The following is a 21,476-nucleotide window of genomic DNA, read 5'->3' as shown; positions in this document are numbered from 1 at the left end:
ATTATTTTTGGCTTACTTTTATTTATTTATTTATTTATTTTTGTTTTATCAAATCTCTTTGTAAAAGAGACAAGACATTGGATTTATGGCATCACGCATAAAAAGAAGAACAAAATGAACAAAGCAGAGAAGTACCCTATTTTTTTTTTCCTTCTCATGTTCTGAATACATATACTTTCCTTTTTTTTTTTTGGAAGACGGAGACAAGTAGACTCAAAGGAGAACCAAAAATTAGTTAATTGGAAAGATTTGATGGATAATGGGGTGTTGCAATTTTGTGTATCTGTGCATTATACCCTTCAGAATACTGTTTGCTTAGAGGGCCAACACCAAAGCTATGATCTATCCCCTGCAATCAATGACTCGACTTCTGGACGTTAGTTATTCACTAAGAATTAACAGGTAAAAGAAGGGCTTCCATTAGAAGCTGCAGTTAGCTTGAAATTTTAAAATACACAAAGCCAAATTGAGTCAAGTTGGGGTAGTTCTCATTGGGAATGATACGCAGAGAGTCTGGAGTTCAGGGAAAGGATACAACATAACGCAAAATTCTAGTGAAATGGAACTATAGGTCCAATTGCAAACAACTTGGAGTCTTCAACTGAGATCATTACTCCCAGATACTTTTGTTACCCAAGAAAAAAAAAAAAAAAACAACAAGAACCCAAATGCTTTTGTAAGGCAGATGACCCTACAAGGTTTCTTTGACACTGTTAATTTTCTGTCCTTAAACGAGCTTTATTGAGGAGCATCGTTTATATAAGAAGAGTCACATCACATCATCTATAAATAAGTATTGATCGTTTCCTTCTCTTTTTTCTGTTTGTCTTTTTTGGACATTGAAAAGCATTAGCTCGTTGCTGTTTTTATATATTTACAAACAACTAACATTATGTTGTAAAGATTTCTAATAATTAAGTTGTTGATCATTTACTAAATAACATGTTCTAATAGAGAAACGCTCAAGCGCCAAGTCGGAGACCTCCAATCTGCCAAGGAGGATGATCTCCAATCCGCCAAGAATGTATGTATCCGTTGGGATAGAGAAATGCTCAAGTATGAACCGATTAATAAATTAAAACAACTGTAATAACTCATTTAGGCCCTTACATAAGAGACCGAATCAAAAATCGTTTAACCATCGAATAAAAAAGACTTACATTTTTTTTATTGTATCATAAATGTTCATTTAGCCAATAGCCACGTTGGATGGCTGAAGGGTGCAAATTATAAACCCCACATATTAGTACTTAAAAAAGAAGCTTGTTAATCAAGAATCTAGGACCATGGCTTTTCTTTGTGGAGGGTCATCGTTTATGCTTACCAAACAATGTGGTAGGGTTTAAGACAGCAAATATGAATTATTTACTTTAAGATCCATCTTCCTCATAAATATACGAACAAAAATACTAGCTATATCACATTTATATACCGCTTTGTGTATCACATCTATTAAAAAGGTGGTATGCAAATATAGTATGCTTAGCATGCCCGCTAATGATAAAGATAGGACTGTATCATAAATGTTCATTTAGCCAATCATAATTCCAGTCCCTAAACTAAATTTAATAAAAATGATTCAATTTTCATTAAGGGGTAAACGACGGCGTTTCCTCGCACTCACCAGCGTGCTTGAACTCTTGCACTTCCTTAAACCCCATCCAAGGCTTCACCCAGACTTTGGCTTCGTAAAGCTTCTTCTTACCAGCCTCGATTGCCTCGATTGTCAGATGGTGCAGAGTGCCAGCAACCACTTGCTCCTTCGCCTTCACCACCCTCACAAATTCAAGCAGAGCATTCTGCACAATTTTCAATTAATTTCTTAATGATCTAATTAATTGAAATTCCTGCATAATATTGAAGAAATTAAAAGGCAAAAAAGAGTAAAGACCTCCTTGTTGTTGTGATCTTGGACGGCGAAGCGAGCGAGGTCTTCGGTTTCGAGGCTGTTCTGGGAGCCATGGGATTCGTGGACTCCGCCGGGAGTGGCCATGTTATGGAAATGGGAGGGATTGGATTCTTCTGTGAAGGATGAGAATGCGAGGAAAGGTAAGAAGACGAAGAGGATAAGTTGTATAAACAGACACAAGGAGGAGGAGGAAGAAGAAGAAGATTTCGATTTCAATTTCATCTGCTTTTGTTTTGTGTTTGGGTTTCTGACACTTTGTAAGACAGATGGGAATTTATCTCTTTCGCTGCTCGGAATCTTTTTGTATACGTGTCATACACGTGTCACTTTGAGTATCTTTCTTTGCTTAGTCGGTAAGAGCATCCACAGTGGGGGGTGTATATGGGGGTGTATGTTAAATATACACCCCGAGTCACCGGAATCGTCTCCAATGGTGAGATGTAAATGGATGTAAATATACATCACCACCATGGGGATGTAAAATAAAATGTATATTTACATTCATTTTTACATCCCTTGCAGGCGGGACCCACCCGAGAAAAGAGAAGAAAAATGAAGAAAAGTCAACATAAAAGGCTGGGACCCACGGCTACACGCCTGAATTTACACCCCCCACTGGAGCAAAAAACATATTTACACCCCCGAAGGTGTAAAGGGGATGTAAAAGTGGCTTTACACCCCCGAATTTACACCCCCCCACTGTGGATGCTCTAAGCTTTTGTTTTCTTTTTTCTATTTTTCTTTTCCTTTAATTCAAGCGTAGTCTGTAAGCAAACAAAAATAAAATAAAAAACCAAACCAACGAAAAAAAACACTCTTTTTGTTAAAAAAAAAAAAAACAATTATGACACAAAAAAACCACAAAAATTGAAAAACAAATTTTAAGTATAAACCCACAAAACCCATTTGGTAGGTCCATTTTTAAAAACTCAAAAATACCCCATTATTAAAAACAAAATTTTTTTAATTTTATAGTTTTTCTTCTCCTCCTCCCTCTCTCCACGCTCTCTATCTCCTCCCTTTCTCCTCTCTCTCTCTCTCTCTCTCTCTCTCTCTCTCTCTCTCTCTCTCTCTCTCTTTCTCTGCCCTCCCTTGTCTCTCCATCTCTCTCCTCTCTCTCTCTCTCTCTCTCTCTCTCTCTCTCTCTCTCTCTCTCTCTCTCTCTCTCTCTCTCTCTCTCTCTATGAGCAAGTCTAAATTTTTTTATGGTGTTCATTGAGCATGTCTAAAATTTTTAAAAAGAAAAAAGAAGAAGGTGCTGTCGGTTTGGGTGGGCTAAGGGAACTTGTGCGTGGAAGGTAGGTGTGCCATAGTAGAAAGAGAAGGAGGAAGGGGTAGAGGGAAGGGGGAATGGATTTCAAGGTGGTCAAGGTTGGTTGGAGTTGTCAGTGGCACACAGGGGATGGGGGAAGGCAATTTATTTATTTATTTTCAATTTTAATTGTTTAAAAGATATACAATTTTTGTTCTAATAAAACCCTTAAAATATATGAAAAATTGGATGGTGTTAAACTCAAACGACACATCATGGATTTTGAAAAATTAAGGTGACATTTCTCTTAAATTTTTCTTTAAGGTGACAAATTGAACATAATCATATAGCATTTGTCTTAAAATTGTTGAGCGTTAGCAAGCAAAACATACATTCACTCAAGGAAATAAGAAAGAGAAGGAATAAAATAAAATCAGCGTCAATTTTTTAAGAGAGATGTTATGATCAGTTGTGCATGTAGCATTCTACTTTTAATATGTAACATCCCGGTCCGAAAAAGAATTAAAAGAATTAAATTAAGAGAAAATAAATTTGGATGAGAAAATAAATTGAAATAAACAATAAAAGTAAAATGATTTGAATTAATTAAGGGTTTTGGAAAATAATAAATATTTATTTAATTTTTTAAAAGGGGCAAAAATGTCATTTTAAGTTCAGGGAGGAATTTGGGACTTCCGGTTATACCATTGCGTAGAGCACGTCGAAACGAGTCCGTAGACACATAAAGGACTCGAATCCGAGTTATAACGAGAGAGATACGAGAAAAATTGATGAAGGGGCAAATTTGTAATTTTGAAAAAACTGATTTTAAAACCAGAATTCTCTCTCTCTCTCTCCCTGCGAGCAGCCCCCTCCCCTCTGGTTTTTCTGCACAGCCGGTGGCTCCAAGGAGCCACCACCGCCGTTACAGGCCATGGCTGGCCCCGGGATCGGACCCAAATGAACCGGCAGCCACTCTCCTCCCTCTCCGGTCAAGCCCAGCCGTCGAAAGCGCCGGAATCTGCCGGATTTTTGGCAGAAAATCGGCTGGAATTCGTGGAAAATTCGCAGAGCTCGTTTGAGCGTTTCCGACCACCGTTTTGGTCGAACCAGGTATGGATCTTGAACCTTTCGAGCTGTTCTTGCTGCTTGTAATGTTAGTTTTGAGAAATTTCCGTGTGTTGGTAGTCATTTAAGCGATTGAAAAATCTGCCGGCTTCGGCTCCAGATTTCAGCCACTTCCGTCGACTTTTTGGGGTATGTCAAAGAACAAAAGTGTCTCCAAATTAGGTGTATTAACTAGAGTAGGAGTCTTGGCCCATGATTTTGAGTTTTTGCGGCGAGTGGTGATCGCTTTGGACACCCACGCGCCGCCGGCGCGTGTGGCGGCGCATGGGTACTGTAGCATAAGGGAATTTTGTCCCAATGCGATCCCCTGGTTGTCACAAGCGCGTAGGATTTTACGGATAACGTTTGAACCCCGAACGGATTTTACATATTGTGTGATTTCCGGGTTCGATATGTTAGAACCGTTGGATCACTTTCAAATTAATATATGTTGATCTAGGTATTCCTAGGATCGGGTAGGATTTCACGGATCAGGAATCGGAGCCCCGGATGTTCTAATTTAAATAGTTAAAGTTTGTGTTTTACGATAATCGTCCGATCGTGCGATCGCGAGCGATCTAACCGTCCAATCCGGACCAAACTTGCAGGACGTGTATCCTAGACCTTGTGGAACCCATAGGAACTTTCGGATCGTAAAATGGAGGTCGTGGGCCCCGCGGGCCCGATTGACCAAGTTTGGGTAGTTTGACCCTCGTTGGACCGTGAGTCTTCCGGGGTAGTCCCACTCTTCGAAGAGTACTAGATTGACCCTTTTGGACGAGTCTCGACCGTCATTTGTTTTATGTTTATTATGTGGGTCTATGAGATTAATTGTATGATTTTATGCTGGAAATCTTATGCTTTTGAATTTAATGGTTTATTTAAATGCTTTTTATATTTATTAGTTGAATTCCTTATTTTTGTAAAGTAATGGTGATGCATGGGGGTTTGACATATTTGAGTGTCTTGAGTTTATATATAATAATTGAGAAAGTATTATCTTTGTTGATTCTGTGTGGGGTACTTAGAATGTTAATTTGAGTGTTATTAGTATTACCTTCGGTATCTTCCCGGTTATGGGTTTTATGTTTGAGGATTTATTTTGCCCAGGCCCGTCGGAGTTTGTCCAGGCCCGTCGGAGTTTGCCCAGGCCCTTCGGAGATTGATTTATTTTGCCCAGGCCCGTCGGAGTTTGTCCAGGCCCTTCGGAGATTTATTTTGGAGATTTATTTTGCCCAGGCCCGTCGGAGTTTGTCCAGGCCCTTCGGAGATTTATTTTGGAGATTTATTTTGCCCAGGCCCTACGGAGATTTATTTTGCCCAGGCCCGTCGGAGTTTGTCCAGGCCCTTCGGAGATTTATTTTGGAGATTTATTTTGCCCAGGCCCGTCGGAGTTTGCCCAGGCCCTTCGGAGATTGATTTATTTTGCCCAGGCCCGTCGGAGTTTGTCCAAGCCTTTCAGATGATTTATTTTGCCCAGGCCCGTCGGAGTTAGTCCAAGCCTGTGATGTCTTCTTAATACGATGCAGTGGGAAGAAAGTGATAATGTTTCAATGTGTTTTTATTGGATTTAGAATTGTAATAGATCTGAAATGTATAGTTGGTTCGGTTGTAAATAATTGTCTATTATCGAAATTGTGACTATTGATGATGAGAGTTACGTGTGGCTTGATCCCTTGTCCAAGGGTACGTAGGCAGCCTGGGGTCTCACCAGGTGCAGCCGCGAAATATTATTTGCGTTTAAAAGGTTTGATCGATTCTGAATGTGTGATCGGATTTTTGATGTGGTTAATGGATTTGAATCCGGTTTAATGATTTTTGGGAGTAATCGTATAATTGTTTGAGATCATGAATGGTTTGGTTTTGAATTATCTGAAGGCCGGAGGCCTATTATGTGATTGCATGTTTTTAACTTGTGCATGCTGCCAGTTGGTGTTTTAAAATGTGTTTTATGCAGGTTGGAATTTTTGGGGAATGTTCAATTTACAGGGGAGACTCTGCCGAAATTTCAGCAGAAAGTCTCGTGCTCTTTTCCCTTAATTTGGAAAAGAGGGCTCGATTTTTAGTAAGTGGGCCCGGCATCGGTGTGATGTCGAAATTTCCACAGGATTCGTCTCGAGTTCCGAGGAATTTGGGGCGGGTCTTGTCATAATATCCCAACTCCAAAGTGTCTTATAATTTGCTTAAATGGAGGCATACTATCGTGATTGTCATGGGAACAAGGAAGTGAAGGGTCATAACAATCTATAAAAATAGAACACGGAAATAATGGTAACATGAGCAGCTCATCCCATAGCATAGACAACCTCAGAAGTTTTCATATTGAACTTCAAGGACTGTTTGCTTGTCAAAATTCTTGAAATGTATGGAAACATTGAATATATGTAACATTCTACGAATAAGCTATAATGTGCAGAGACAAAGCTTTTGTTGGAAACAACAATCAGTATCAAACTGGCTGTCCTTGAAGGATTCATAGACAAAGCTATAATCTTTCAATGCTGGACAAGAGGAAATTGAACTTCAACAATACGAGCTTTAACAGGTTTAAATACACAATCCATGGCTGTCTTAGAAGGATTCATAGACAAAGGCCAACAAACTGGCTGCGTATGGCATTACATAGAAAGTAACTTTCAACAACTTCATAATCATCCGATAAAGTTTTCTTGCAAGAAAACCAAACGAAGACTTGCCCCCCAGGGTTTAACATCAGTATATCTTGTTTGAGATGAAGAATTCTTCATCAACACAAAGAGAGCTTTTCCATGTGGTCAAATCAGATGAAGGCCGCCCTCCAAACACAAATGAACTATCTGCAGGACAAGATAGCTCGAATCAAAGAGCTAATAAGGATGTTAAGTTTATTGCTGTCGTTAAGTATCCCTTTAGTAAATTATTAGAAAGATTAAGATGGATGGTTCCGAGCAACGGTCTAGTGCTAAGAGTATAAACAAAGGTGCCAACTTTCAAATATAAAAAAGCAGACTTACTTTTCTTTTTTGATTTCACTAAGGTCAATTGGCAAACCTCCCCACAATCACCTGCAAGATCATGTGATGATGGTCAGTAATGAGTAATCCTCTAAGCTTCATAATACAAGGAACAGAGATTGTGAGAGAGTGGAGCAATACCTTGGAGAGATCTCAGCCCTATGTTTTCTGCTACAGCTTTCATTCTTTCTCGAAATCTTCAACTTCAACTCATCAGAGCATGCATTTCTTGAGTTTGTTGGAAGATGATAAGGTCATTCTACCATAAAAGAGCATGCAATGCGCTTTAGTTTTCTTCAGTTGTAAATGTAAATAGAATGTAAAATGAGGGCAATCCATACAATAAATTGTTATTCCCTGAGAATTAACAAGTGAAAGAAGGGCTTCCATTAGCAGCAGTTACCTTGAAATCTCAAAATACACGATGCATGCCAAATTGGGTCAAGTTGGGGTAGTTCCCATTGGGAATCTTACGCAGAGAGTCTAGATACAACATAGAAAACAATTCTAATGAAATGGAACTGTAGTTCAAATAATTGCAACAAGCAAACCCTTCCGAAGTGAAAGGCACAGAAAAGGATCAACAGAATTTTACCTTCATGTGTTTTCTCATACTTTTGTTCCTCAACAGATTTTGAAAAGCCAGTGAGGATTTCAACTCGATTGCTTTCCATTTTCATGTATATCTCAGCTCAACAAGATACTCCTAAGTTCAAGACATTAAGAATTGGATCGTTGTTGCCTCGGTAGTCTGCGCGATCTGCAATATGAGCAAACGCACGGTAAGACCTAGGGCACCGGTGTGGTACCGGCCGAAGGCTCTCCGATGCTTAAGTAAGTTCGGGAATAGAAAGTTCAACTGACAGATCAATAGGCTTGTATGCCGTAAGTTCTGATTACCTCTATTTTGGGATAGTTGGCCTCCTTTTATAGGTCTTGGGAGGTGTGCATTTTGTTGATTATTTCGATGTGGAACTGTGGGCGTCGCTTGGGAGCGTGCCACGTTTCCCAGGAGAGGGCGTTGCCCTAATGGAGAGATCGGTAGGTAGAGTGCCGAGGGCGCCTCTGACCAAGCCCAGTTTCCTCCACGTGTCTTGCTCTTATTGGCCGTTTATTTTGGGTGTAAACAGGAGTCCCCCAAGTTCTCGAGCGAGATTTCTCGGTCGGGGACTTGTCTGTTCTTCGGTAGCCGCTCGGTTAATCTACCGTTCGGTAGTCTGTCAGGGAGGCGCGCTGGGGCCTTGTCCTAGTGCCGATTGACTTCAAAAACTTGCCCGGAAACTCAAGAGTCGCCACTTCGAGGGTTACCGTTCGGCAGTATTTAGTATGTTAAGGGGTTCCGAGAGATGCTTGCCGATGTCTCATTAACTTGGGCGAGTTTGATCTTTTTCTCATGCGACTTCGTGCACAATGAGGGGTAGTGATGGGACAGAATAACGCTTCGTCTTCTGCACCCAGCGTGCTGTCAGAGGTTCCACTCAGAGCACGACACGTGGTGTGTCTTGTCACGCGGAGCGGCGCCATTAATGCGTCGTTTGGTATCTCGAGGCGTACCGTTGCAACTTTCGCCCTATAAATAGAGGGAGTTTCTGAGGCAAAACTCACTTTGAATTTGTGAGTGAGGCGAGAGCTCTGTCCAGGCGATTTCCGACGAGAGCAAACGGTAATAGAGGCGATTTCCGGCGACTTGATTCGGTACCAGAGACGATTTCCGGTGAAAGCAAACGGAAGGCAGAGCGATTCTTGCCCTTACATTCCAATTCACACAAGGTACCGTTCGGTAACTTTGCTATTTTTTTCTTTCATTGTGCATACGTCCTTCCATGGTTTGAACTAGACTTAGAACTTTATGCAAGTGGGGTGTGGTTCGGTAGTCTAGTTGCCATAGGTAGAGACGTAGGCATCGGTAAGATAGCTCCTTGTATGGCCCTTAGTTTCCTTCCGTTGTTTTTGTAGATGTCTGATAGCGAGTCGGGGTTCGAGAGTGAGCCCAACGCATTTGAGGAGGAGTCTCCAGATAGGCGAAGGGATACCGAAAGTGAGGAGATTGGCCAAGATACCGAGAGTGATAGTGACTCTGAGGTTGAGGTCGTTGGCGAGAGGTTCAGGCCTGTGCCCACTCATGGGAGCGGTAAGGGGCTTATGACTAGTCAGCCCCTACCGTTGGCGGTCGTGTATAGCCACGGTCGTCAAGCGGGGTTGGGCCCGCGTCCCGAACCTCAGGTGGAAGACGCTCGGATGCCGGAGGCGTCTTCTAGTCACCGTGAGGAGGCTTCCACCTCCGGCCGTGAAGAGTCTTCCGAGCCAGTTACCCTACCGAGGGTAACAATAGTGAACAGCGGGAATCAAAGGATACCGATGGGGGTAGCGAGGGAGCAGCTCTTTGACGTAGATTACCTACCGCCCAATAAGCTGACCTACTGAGAGCTGGCGAAGATTAGGGCGGAGTATATGATTCCCAATTCGGTAGGGATGAGGATCCCGAGCCCTACCGAGTCCCTGAGCAACCCTAAGGACGGCGAGGTTGCGTTCTTCACCGATGTCCTTCAGCAGGGCGTTAGGCTGCTGTTGCAGCCTCCAGTTCAACGGATCCTGGCTCAGATTGGGTATGCCCCAGGGCAGTTCAATCCGAACTTCTGGGCCGTTCTGATGGGGGTTGTTACGGCATTCGGACTTGCCGATGAGGAGGGGCCTTCATATGAGCAGTTCTCCCACCTGTACAGCATCACCAAGTCGAAGAGTACCAATCATGGTGGCTGGGTTTAGGCGAACTGTCTCAAGGCTTCCGAAAGGGGCCATTTTCTTGCGGCTGTGCCAACCTCCCAGAAGTCCTGGAGGAATCGGCGGGTTCTTCTTTCTGGCGATTGGGAGTCGCCCTCGGGAGTTCCCGTTTGTTTCCACATCCCAACCTCTTTCCAGATTGCCGGTAGGTTGCTACCATGCCGATCGGCAGGTCAAAAAGATTTTTTTTTTTGGTTCAATGGATTGACCTGTCTCGTTTCTTTTGTAGGCAAACTGAAGCAACCAACGGCAACCCAGTCAGAGCTTCGGAAGATTGATAAGGTGAGGCTGAAAGTTCCTGCCGGTGACAGGGAGTACCCACAGTTCCTCTTCACCGAGAACCTCATCAGAGCCCGTCTTGCGAACCTGTTCGGTTCATTTTTTCACATGATTTTTCATGTTATTCACCTATTATTTTGAGTTAGTTCTTGACATTTTATAGCTTTTTACTTCCTTTTTGTGTTTTCTTAGATTTTACCTTGGTTAGAATGAAAATGAGCTAAAAGTGCATTATTGGTTATAAATTCTGTTTTTGTTCATTTTCGTAGGTCAACTTCTTGGCCCGGGATCAACATGCTCTGGTACTCGGATGAGGTGAAGATCTTCATGAAACTTGTTCCAATGGATGTTAACTACAACATATCCAAATTTGAGCTTCATTGGACAAGTATTGCCTATCCAACCAATCCAGCATGTTACCACAGCTCTGGAAATCCGAAGTGCTCCAGCTTTTACCTCCATATTGTTATCTTGATTCTTCTTGTTACCATAACACTTGGTAACAAGAAATTACCTTGGTTAAGAGATATTTTCAGAGGCAAAGAGCATATTTTCAATGACAAAGCTTCATCATGGCAAGGGGACAATGGGTGAAGGCTTTGGAGGAAAGAATGACTTTTATATTCAAAGTGTGAGCTGTAAATTGATGGGCAAGGGAAAGGTGAGTGCAATCTGAAGTATGAGAGGCTTTTGAACATGGGTAACTAAGGCATGCTATCATTCCAAACTTTGCAGAGATTTTGAGAGCTAGAGAGCAAGAAAGAGGAGAGCAAGGAGCAACTAAGGGGAGGGAAGAATGGCATAACAATTAGAGAGAACCTTGGGAAGGATCCAAGGGGTTGAAGATGCATTCTCTTTCTCCTCTTTGTTCTTAGTTTCTTTCATTTTATTTGTTTCTTGTAATTTCTTAGTTTCAATGTAACTTCTTATTTAGCTAGGGCTTAGGTTGAAGCCCTAAACATGATTACCTTATTGTTTTGATACTTGAGTGTATGAATTTCTGGATATTGTTGATGAATTCCAATTCACCAAATTAATCTATCCTTGATGTATGTTCTTCTTTGATTGATCACCTTTGAAAGCATGCTTCTTGAGGTTGTTGGGATTATGTGTATCTTCATGTTATCCTAAGCAATAAATGGGTGAAGTAAGAATCATCCATGTGAATTGGTTTCTTGAATACCTAATGTAAACACCATGCTATTAGGATTCTTGTGATGTTCATATTCTCTTTGAACTTAATGGCTTTTTCTTGTAATTGAATCAAAGTACTAAGCACACCTAGATTCGATTATAGGGAAGGCACAAGTATTGTAGCACTCGTACTGCACTTTACGTACATAAGAGAGAATTAATGCGTCTTGAGCCACTCGTACTGGTCTTGATTGCGAACATCTTCAACAACACGTTTAGAGTTCGTCACTTGAGTATTCATGAACTTGGGTAGAATTGTTTAGGGTGGATTCCGAAACCCTAGTGTTTGTTACATTTTAATTTCACATTGTGATAATTCATCTCTGCTATTCTCATTTAAATTCAAAGTCCATTTACTTTCATGCAATAGAAATAGGTCACTTGAACCAAACCAAACCCCCCCCCCCCCCCCCCCCCAAAACAATGTGTGTGTGAGTTGTGTGTTTGTTACGTTGTGTGTCTTGTTTACTGAATTCTGTTTATTTTCGTAACTGTTTTGGACTTTTGGTCCGCGTTGTGTTCTTCGTTTTTGTGTGCTGAATCCACCCGTATAAAGAACGTGAATTTTGGATAAACGGTTGGAAAGTTATAGGCAAAACACTGGACAGAGGTCGAAACTGGAAAAACAGAGAAACGAATCTGCCCAAAAACGACCGGTCGTCACTGTTCACGACCAGTCATCACTGTTCATTTTCACTGTTCACAGCACTGTTCACATGTGATAAATAGGTGATAAAAGGGTGATAGAAAGTGCTGTTTCTGTTTTTCTCTGGTTTCTTGTTTTGTTTCTCTTCTTTTAACTTCTTTACTCATTTTTAGTTTCCATTTTCCATTTGTGCATTTGTGGTGTGTTAAATTAGTGTTCTTTACGTGCTCAAACTAGAACTTATAGGAAGCCGATAAGTTCTTTGTGGGATCGACCTCGTACTTACATAATCTTTACTTCATTAGATTCGTGCACTTGCGGGTATTTTTAATTGGTTGTTTGCACATTAATTTGTGTCCTTTTAGGAATGCAACAGAACCCTGCCGAGAGTAAGTTCACTTGAGTTTTTTTTTTTTTTTTTTTAAATATACTTCTTCGGCTAACTCCACCGTTCCGTTCTTGCAGTGTCAGAGGCCAGGAAGACTGCCGAGGCCAAGAAGATGTCGGAGACCTCGAAGAGGCGCCTCCAAGTGCTCGCAAAAGGGAAAAAGCAGAAACGGCAGCCAGAGGCTTCTGCAGAGAGGGTCGCCTAGGCTGACGTTGAGGAGCAGCCTCTTTCCGAACGGCACAGGCAGCGCCATACCGAACCCGCCAGCAGAAGGGTGCCGGTGGAAGAACCGGTAATCAGTCCGAGGCCGGGTGCCGATGCGGCCACCTCCAAAGCATCCGGGAAGCGGCCCGTTCAGGTGGATCTGGATGCCGTATCCACTCCTAAGCGGGCGCGGCTGGCCGATTCCCAGAGGGCCATCTTTGCCGCTGAGGACGAAGGGGGGCCTGCTGAGGTAGTCACACTGGCATGTCCCTCGAAGACGGTCCAGTTTGCGAACCACATGATCGTGGGCTCGCAGATGGACTCGGCTGAGATCGACGAGCTGCCGAAGAGGGCTCTTCGGGAGGAGGCTGGGCGAGCCTTCCGTCTGCAGGCCACGGTAACCTTCTAACTCCTTTGGTCTTTTTGTTGTTGTTATCTTTCGTTCGGTACTAACTTGCGGCTTCATTTTTCAGGCATCGATGGACATGTAGCTGTGCATGAAGAGGGCCATCACAGCTGCTGAACGCGCGAAACGGCTCTATGAGGACGGCCACTCCAAGGTTGCCGATGCTGCGAAGGCTCTCCAGGACCACGCCCATCTCGTGGAGGATATGCATGCTGCCAAACGGCAGATCCAGGCGCACGAGGCGAAGCTTGCCGAGATGCGCGAGGCCCTGGACGGTGCGGAGTAGGCCGTTAGGGATGCCGAGGGTGCCAAGGTGGCTGTGCAGGCGGCACTCGAGGCTTCTGAGCGGTCGAATGCGGTGGAAATATAGGCTGCCGTTGATGAGGCGATTAGGAACTACCGTTCCTCCACTGAGTTCACTTCTTTGGTGGACAATGAAGTGACTGCCGAGATGGCGGACCTCATCTACCGTTTCAAACGGTTTAACCCAGGGCAGAAGCTGAACCTGAATTTTGCTGCCGATCCCCCTCCTCTACCGGAAGGTATTACAGAAGAGATGATCGAGGAGTATGAGGGGGAGGATGCCCCAGAAGATGCCGATGGTCCTGATGCCGAGGGTGCCCCTGACGCCACTGTTGACGCCGTGGTCGAGACTGCTGATAACCAGGGAGATCGGACTGCCGAGGCCTGAGCTACTTTTATTTTTTTTGTAGTTTCGTTATGTATATATTTATTTTTAATTGCCGTTTGGCAAAATTTCTGAACACATTGATGCCGAGGGCATCTTTTTAATTCAAGTTATCTTTTGTTTATTTCACTTGAATTCTATCCATGCTTGTTACTGCCGTAGGCTAATAAATGTTTTTAGGATAATTACCGATTGGGCCGTTGGCCACTTAGGAATTTGTTTGCTTTGGATTTAGCCAAAGTGTCTCCACTATCGGTAGACAAACCCAAAGGAACAAGGCCCCATTAGCCTTTCGTCCATAGAGATGCCGTGGGCAAGTCTAGGATACCGTATAGTTTTGTAGCTATGCGCGATGAGAATACCGTAGGTAATTCTGGGGCATTGTACTGCCGTAGGCTCGTACCTACTGTATTAACTTGGAATAAAAATTGACAAGCTAAGTTGGAATCGGCAGTAAGCATGTAGTGGTGTAGCTTTTAATTGCCGTAGGCAATGTTACTGTGGCTCATTTTGGTGAGCCCTACCGAAACATTTTTTGAACGAATACCGCTAGGATATGACGTTCTGAAAATGTGGAACTGAATAATCTCGTTTTATATATATATGCCGTGGGCAAAAGTACAAATTCCGCCCCTGCCGTTAGCTAGGGGACTTTGGCTACCGTTCGGCGTTCCTCGATTAAATCCAAGCTCAACGCGAGTGCCGCCGCGTTAGCCTTTGGCTCGAAGCTTTCCGTTCGGTAAGAAGACTCACCGATCTCAACTGGGACAACGGCCTCTAAGCCGAATGCAAGGCTGAAGGGAGTTTCCCCCGTGGAGGTTCAGTAGGATGTTCGTATGGCCCACAGAGCTTCGGGAAGCTTCTCCGGACAAGCGCCCTTAGCACTATTGAGTTGCCGTTTCAAGAGTTTCTTAATGATTTTATTTACGGCCTCTACCTGGCCGTTCGATTGTGGGTGAGCTGGCGAGGCGAAGAACAGGTTGATTTTGAGGCGAGTGCAGAACTGCCTGAAGAGCTCCGAATCGAACTGTCTGCCGTTCTCAGTGATGATGGCGTAGGGGATGCCGAAGCGGCAACAGATATTGGTCTAGACAAACTCTTCGACTCTTGCCGCCGTTATGGTGGCTAGGGCTTCAGCCTCAACCCATTTCGTGAAGTAGTCCACGGCAACGATCGCATATTTGACATGTCCTTTGCCTTGCGGCATTGGTCCGATTAGGTCAAGTCCCCATTGGGCGAACGGCCATGGACTTACGATCGGTGTGAGGGGTTCGGCAGGCAGGTGGGGAATATTGCCGAACCGTTGGCATTTATCGCACCTCTTCACCATTGCTATTGCATCCCAATGCATTGACGGCCAATAATATCCCTGTCGGAAGGCCTTGTGGGCCAGGGATTTAGAGCCGGAATGATCGCCGCAGACACCACTGTGGATCTCCCGAAGGACATATTCGCCCTGCTCTTCGGTGATACATTTCATGTGAAGGTCGAGTAGCCACGTTTGTACAGAATGTCGTTGATGACAATGTACCTTGTCGATCGGTAACGTAGCTGTCTGGCCTTGGCCTTATCTGCAGGGAGGGTGTCGTTCGTTAGGTAAGCATGAATAGGCAACATCCATGTGTTGTTGTACTCTATAGCGCAGATCTCGGCAATGGCTGTGCTCGGAAGTGTCAGTATCTCGACGGGGATCTTTCGACCTACCTTGTCGTTGATTGCCGAAGCCAGTCTAGCGAGGGCGTCGGCATGACTGTTCTCGTTTCTTGGTATCTGCCGAATTTCGTACGCCCGGAACTTGTTTAGCAGTTGGTGTGCTACAGTGAGGTATGCCGTCATTGACGCGTCCTTTGCTGCGAAATCGGCAGTCACCTGGTTCACTATTAGCTGCGAGTCGCTGTAGATGCTGATCTGGATTGCCCCCATGCTTCTGGCGAGCCGTAGGCCGGCCAAAAGCGCCTCGTATTCGGCTTCGTTGTTGGACGTTCGGAAGCCAAACTTGATGACATATTCAATTTTGGCTCCATCGGGAGCGGTGAGTACCAGACTAGCTCCGTATCCTTGTTGGTTTGCCGAGCCGTCAACGTGTAGGATCCAGAAAGGAGTTGACTGGTCGAGACGACTGCCGTTCGGTAGGCCTTCCCGTGGAGGGGTTTTTTCAGGTTCTGAAGCCTCCGAAGGTGTCAGTTCAGCGATGAAGTCTGCTACGGTTTGTCCTTTTTCGGCAGGCCTGGGTTTGAACTGTATATCGAATTCTCCTAGCTCGATCGCCCATTTCACCAGCCTTCCGGATGTTTCTGGTTTTTGAAAAACCTGCCGAAGGGGCTGGTTGGTTAGCACAATGATGGTATGGGCCTGAAAGTAGGGCCTCAACCGCCGGGCAGAAACGACCAGAGCCAAAGCCAGCTGCTCGAGTGGGGGGTACCGAGACTCTGCCTCCTGTAGGGCCTTACTGACGTAGAAGATCGGTAGTTCTGCCCTCTCAGGTGTTCGTATTAATACTGAGCTGACGGCAGTGTTGGATACCGATAGGTATAGGGAGAGTATTTCCCCAGGAAGAGGTTTGGAGAGTAGCGGTGCTCTGCCCATATAGTCCTTCAAGTCTTGAAACGCCTTATCGCATTCGGCAGTCCATTCTATATGGTGTTTGCCCCCTTTCAAGGCTTTGAAGAACGGTGCACACTTGTCTGTGGCTTTGGAGATGAAGCGAGTGAGGGCTGTCACTCGTCCGGTAAGGCTCTGGATGTCCTTCTGTGTCTTCGGCACCTCCATGTCGATTATGGCCTTGATTTTATCGGGGTTTGCCTCAATACCCCTCTGGCTGATCATGAAACCGAGGAATCTCCCGGAAGATACGCCGAAGGCGCACTTTGTCGGGTTAAGTCTCATTCGGTAATCCTTCAAGATGCCGAACATGAGTGATAGGTTTTTCAGGTGCTCGCCTGCCGTTCTGCTCTTTACTAGCATGTCATCCACGTAGACCTCCATGGTGCTGCCGATCTGCTCAGCGAAGATTCGGTTGACCAGTCTTTGGTAGGTCGCCCCTGCATTCTTCAAGCCGAACGACATGACGTTATAGCAATACATGCCTTTGTCTGTTATGAACACCGTGTGTTCGCTGTCGGCAGGGTGCATGAAGATCTGGTTATATCCAGAGTATGCGTCCATGAAGCTGAGCAGCTCGTGACCGGCAGTGGCGTCAACCAGCTGATCGATGCGTGGCAACGGGAAGCTATCCTTCGGACAGGCCTTATTGAGGTCGGTATAGTCTTGGCACATTCGCCACCCGCCTTTTGCCTTCCGAACCATGACAGAGTTTGCTAGCCAATCCGGGTATACAGCCTCTCGGATGAAGCCGATGGTCATGAGTTTGTCCACTTCATTCTTCATGGCTTCATACCGTTCGGTATCGTACGATCGGCGCTTTTGCCTGACCAATTTGAATGCTGGCGAGATGCTCAGCTTGTGGCTGATGATGTCAGGGGATATGCCCGGCATGTTGTTGTAGGACCAGGCAAAGACCTCCGAATTCTGCCGAAGGAACTGGATGAATTCAGCACGGAGGGTGGCGTTCAGCATGGTATCGATTCTTACACACCGTTCCGGTTGTCGCTCGGATCGTCTACCGGTTCCGCCACCGTTTCGAGATCTTCGGCAGGTTGTGCCACCGGGGTGGGCATTTCCTCCCTTGGATCGTCTACTGGCTCATTGCCGTTCGGCAGGTCTGCGACCGTGAAGGTTTCCTTTTGCTTGTGCGGAGCTGCCGATTTCAACGCTGTGGCGTAGCAGTTCCGAGCGCTCAATTGATTGCCCCTGATTGCCCCCGTGCCGTAGCAGGTTGGGAACTTCATGAGTAGCATGTGGGGGGACAAGTGGGCCTTTATTGCCGTGAGCGCCGTTCGGCCGACAATAACGTTGTACGCCGTGGGACAGTCCACCACAAGGAACTGGTCGTAGACCATGGTCCTTCGTGGGGCTGTGCCGAAAGAGATTGACAGACTGACACTACCGATTGGCTGGACCAGATCTCCCGAAACGCTTAGGAGAGGCGAGAGTTGCCGATTGACCTGGCTGTCATCTATCCCGAGTTCTTTGAATGCATCGGCGAAGATGACGTTTACCGAACTCCCATTGTCGATCAGGATTCGTCCGACATCGAACTCGGCAATCTCGGCTCGGATGATCATAGGGTCGTTATGTGGGTAGATGATCCCTTCCTCTTCTTCCTCGGAGAAGGTGATGGGTTCCCACCTGACCTTCGGCATCTTTGTGTGGCGGCTACCTTCAATGCCGAGGACTTAGGGGTATTGTGCCGCCTTGACATACTGCTTTATCGACCGGTTAGATGCTCCGGCGAGGGCTAAGCCTCCGCTGATCGTGCTGATCATGTTGATCTGCTGATTAGCGTTCGCTACTGGCGCCTGTTGGTGCCTAGCTATGTATTGATCCAGTTTGCCTTCCCGAATTAACCGTTCAACGATTTTTCGCAAACTTATGCAGTCCTCGGTATTGTGGCTATTCTGCTGATGGTATCGGCAGAATTTCCCTGTATCCCTGCCGTCCTGCCGATTAGGCTTTCTGAACGATGGCTTCGGGATTATCTCGTTTTCGTTCATCAGTACTGCCTCGTAGGAGGTATTGAGCAGAGTGAACACCTCTGTCCCCTGGTTATGTGTCGGTAGTGGGGCTCGGTAGTTGTCCCTGCCGTACCTGCTCTTGTTTTTCTTGGAATGCCCCCTTTGGGAGCTTCCGGCGTCTTTGCACTTGTGGCTTTCAAGGTGTCCGGCAGTTTGCGCTGCTGGAGCGAACGGCGATGCCTGTGCCGCGGAGGAACGCTGTACGGGTTCGCTCTGCCGAGCCGTGGGCTCGGCCCTTGAGTTGAAGTATTCAGCTTTGGCGTGGATTGCCGCTTGTTTCATGAGTTCATCGTACGTACGCCAATTGCTGCTGTGTACCAGATACCGAAAGTGTGAGGACCGTAGGCCACTCTTGAAGGCGCCGTAGGCTGCCCTGTCATCGGTATCCGGACATCTCGAGTATTCATGGCTGAATCGTGCGGCATACTCACGCAATGGTTCGTTATCTCTCTGCCGAATGGTATACAGGTCGTCGGCGGAGTATAGTCTGTCTGTCTGAATCATGAAGTGGTTCAGGAAGATTTGCTTCAGCTCGTCGAAGGAATCGACCGTCCCCGGTTCCAAACGGTAGAACCAATTTAGAGCTGCTTCCGTGAGTGAGGAAGGGAACAGAAGGCACAGGCCTTCGTCGCTTAGCCCTCGGCACCCTATTGCCGATTGGAAAGAATGAAGGTGCGTCAGTGGATCCTCCACCCCTGTATAAGGGGTTATGCGTAGGGGCTGTACGTCCCTATCCTGCCGTGAGTGCCTTATGCGTTCGGTGAAGGGTCCTGGCCGGAGCCTTCCCCAGTCCGGCTCCTGAGAGCGAGTTCGATCGTCCTCCATCTTCTGTACCCTTTGAAGGAGGAGGCGGATGACAGGGTCCCTGTCCGGTATCTCCTCCACAGTTTGATGTACCAATCGCTGTTGGGACCTAACAAGATTGACCTCAGAGAACTTCGTCGGGGTTGCCGAACGGTAGGACGATGACCGTTTTGTGGAAGGGACGTACTCTTGGTCAGACTCTGCCGTGGATTCCAGGACCGGTATCCTCCGTATCGGAGACTTCCTCCCCATGCTTCTCAGTCGGGGATCGTCCAGGCGGGCATTGATCCTGATCGGCGATTCCTGCCGTTCGGTGTGTCGTTCGGCTTCCCGTTCCAACAACCTATGGCGGCAATCGGAATAAACCTTCTTCGGCACGTGGGGCCTATTTTTCGGGGCCGGGACCACCAATTGTTTAGATGGCGCAGGCGCAGGCGTTGCCTTTGCTGCCCTCTTGCCCTTCTTCTGCCGGCGGGGGGTTTGTAGGCTTTCTGACGATCGATCTGTCTGAATGTTTTGCGTTTGCTGCTGGTTCAGCAACAGTTGTGTTTCTTCCACTCTGGTCGAGAGGAGATTATTGTGTTCTTGCATCCTAGCCATGTCCTGCCGAAGGGACACGACTTGGGCTAAAAGCTCCGCGTTTTCGGCGGATTGGATTACAGGGGGATTAGTTGCCGGTGTGTAGGGGGCTGGCGCAGGGCTAACCCTGCTTGGCATGCCGAACGGCATCCCCTCCCGCGGTATGAACGTAGTTTTTTCGGTGGTCCCCATATGTTCGGGATAAAGGGTCGATTTTATCGTTTCCCACAGACGGCCCAAAACTGTTGACGCCAAAAAGTGGTTCTTTGACTTAGAGGGTCAACTTAGTAATTTTATGCCTTCGGTATCCTTGTTGCCTCGGTAGTCTGCGCGATCTGCAATATGAGCAAACGCACGGTAAGACCTAGGGCACCGGTGTGGTACCGGCCGAAGGCTCTCCGATGCTTAAATAAGTTCGGGAATAGAAAGTTCAACTGACAGATCAATAGGCTTGTATGCCGTAAGTTCTGATTACCTCTATTTTGGGATAGTTGGCCTCCTTTTATAGGTCTTGGGAGGTGTGCATTTTGTTGATTATTTCGATGTGGGACTTTGGGCGTCGCTTGGGAGCGTGCCACGTGTCCCAGGAGAGGGCGTTGCCCTAATGGAGAGATCGGTAGGTAGAGTGCCGAGGGCGCCTCTGACCAAGCCCAGTTTCCTCCACGTGTCTTGCTCTTATTGGCCGTTTATTTTGGGTGTAAACATATGTTATCTATTACAACAATGGGGAAGGAAAATAAATCAGGGAGAGTGCAGACCAATTGTTTGTTTATTGCCCAGTATCTCAAATTTGTGGTATGTATTATTCAGGAAGGCTGGAGTGAGTTGGCTAACATCAGAAGGGGAGGAATAGGAGGGTTTTCAACAATTATAAGGGGTTGGGGATGGAAGAGCTTCCAAATAAGGTGAGGTTCCTATCTTCACCTTGAGCATTGGCAGCTCAAGGATAATTTCTTTGTTAAAGCTCTTACAGTTGTATTTCTCTTAAGATCAGCTCTGTTCCTGTTCTGTGGTGGACGAGTACTTGTTCACTTCTGTGGTATTTTACTATCTTTTTTCAATAAAAAAATGTTTCTTCTAAATAAACAAATCATTAATGAAGTGTGAAGCATTAATATTCATTGCATAAGGAACACTTATGCGGTTCCCTAACCGGAGGAAAATCATAGTATTGCTCAAGACCTAAACAGTGATATTTGCAGCCAAGCATGGAGTTTCCTCAACGTCGTCTGTCCTAGAACTTGAGCTCTGACAGGTTATTCATACATATGTACACATTTTCATCCATCTCAAAGGAAACTCATAAATGACGTTTACTCATAAATGACGTTTTCAAGTTATTACGTAGGGAAAGGAATTTATGATGAAAGATTACCTAATCAAGAATGGACAGTGATGCTTGTTATGTTAGATTGAGATCCGTTTACCGCATTGTCCATATGCTGGTCTCTTGCTAGAGCTCCACCTGGAGAACATTTCCTTCCCCTTCTTTGCTGCAATTTGTTTGTAGAAAAACAAAAATCCATATACAATGGTAAACTCTCCTCGGGCATGGTTGCCTACACAAGTTGCTTTGACCTCCAAACATGGGAAAGTTTCTCAAGTCTGCAAG

General features: G+C 45.6%; 1 protein-coding gene, 1 long non-coding RNA gene and 1 pseudogene across 9 annotated transcripts in view; 1 reads left to right on the top strand and 2 right to left on the bottom strand.

Annotated features, from left to right (window-relative positions):
* Window positions 1–1,474: 1,474 nt before the first annotated feature.
* On the bottom strand, window positions 1,475–2,153 carry LOC110772163 (cysteine proteinase inhibitor-like). The gene is made up of 2 exons (XM_088249153.1): window positions 1,892–2,153; window positions 1,475–1,799 (listed from the first exon to the last, which is right to left on the bottom strand). Exons 1-2 carry the CDS (start codon window positions 2,129–2,131, stop codon window positions 1,590–1,592), a joined length of 450 nt encoding a protein of 149 aa, XP_088105279.1. The 5' UTR covers window positions 2,132–2,153; the 3' UTR covers window positions 1,475–1,589.
* A 1,708-nt stretch (window positions 2,154–3,861) lies between these two features.
* On the top strand, window positions 3,862–6,083 carry LOC148296397 (uncharacterized). The gene is made up of 2 exons (XR_015833898.1): window positions 3,862–4,274; window positions 5,379–6,083. It is a non-coding gene; the product is annotated as an uncharacterized LOC148296397 (long non-coding RNA).
* Window positions 6,084–6,099: 16 nt separating this feature from the next.
* The window catches only part of LOC110755964 (putative disease resistance RPP13-like protein 1 pseudogene), an 85,708-nt pseudogene continuing 70,331 nt past the window's right edge, over window positions 6,100–21,476 (bottom strand). Inside the window, exons 1-6 of one of the 7 annotated variants that reach the window (XR_015833891.1) lie at window positions 21,240–21,321; window positions 7,857–7,967; window positions 7,665–7,744; window positions 7,403–7,520; window positions 7,262–7,312; window positions 6,100–7,084 (exon numbers count right to left, since the gene is read on the bottom strand). The product of XR_015833891.1 is annotated as a putative disease resistance RPP13-like protein 1 pseudogene, transcript variant X6 (transcript). The other 6 variants (XR_015833890.1, XR_015833894.1, XR_015833892.1 and 3 more) reach the window with 6 other exon arrangements.

Source organism: Prunus avium, chromosome 2 (genome assembly GCF_965620075.1).
Source record: "Prunus avium chromosome 2, drPruAviu1.hap1.1, whole genome shotgun sequence".
In the NCBI taxonomy this organism is placed as follows: domain Eukaryota; kingdom Viridiplantae; phylum Streptophyta; class Magnoliopsida; order Rosales; family Rosaceae; genus Prunus; species Prunus avium.
This window is presented reverse-complemented; position numbering and strand designations above follow the sequence as displayed.

Excerpts from the sequence above, each read along its gene's own strand:
- LOC110772163 (XM_088249153.1), bottom strand. The coding sequence starts at position 2,131 with ATGAAATTGAAATCGAAATCTTCTTCTTCTTCCTCCTCCTCCTTGTGT. Across the intron at positions 1,800-1,891 it reads AAGATCACAACAACAAGGAG|AATGCTCTGCTTGAATTTGT; the intron begins GTCTTTACTCTT and ends AAAATTGTGCAG.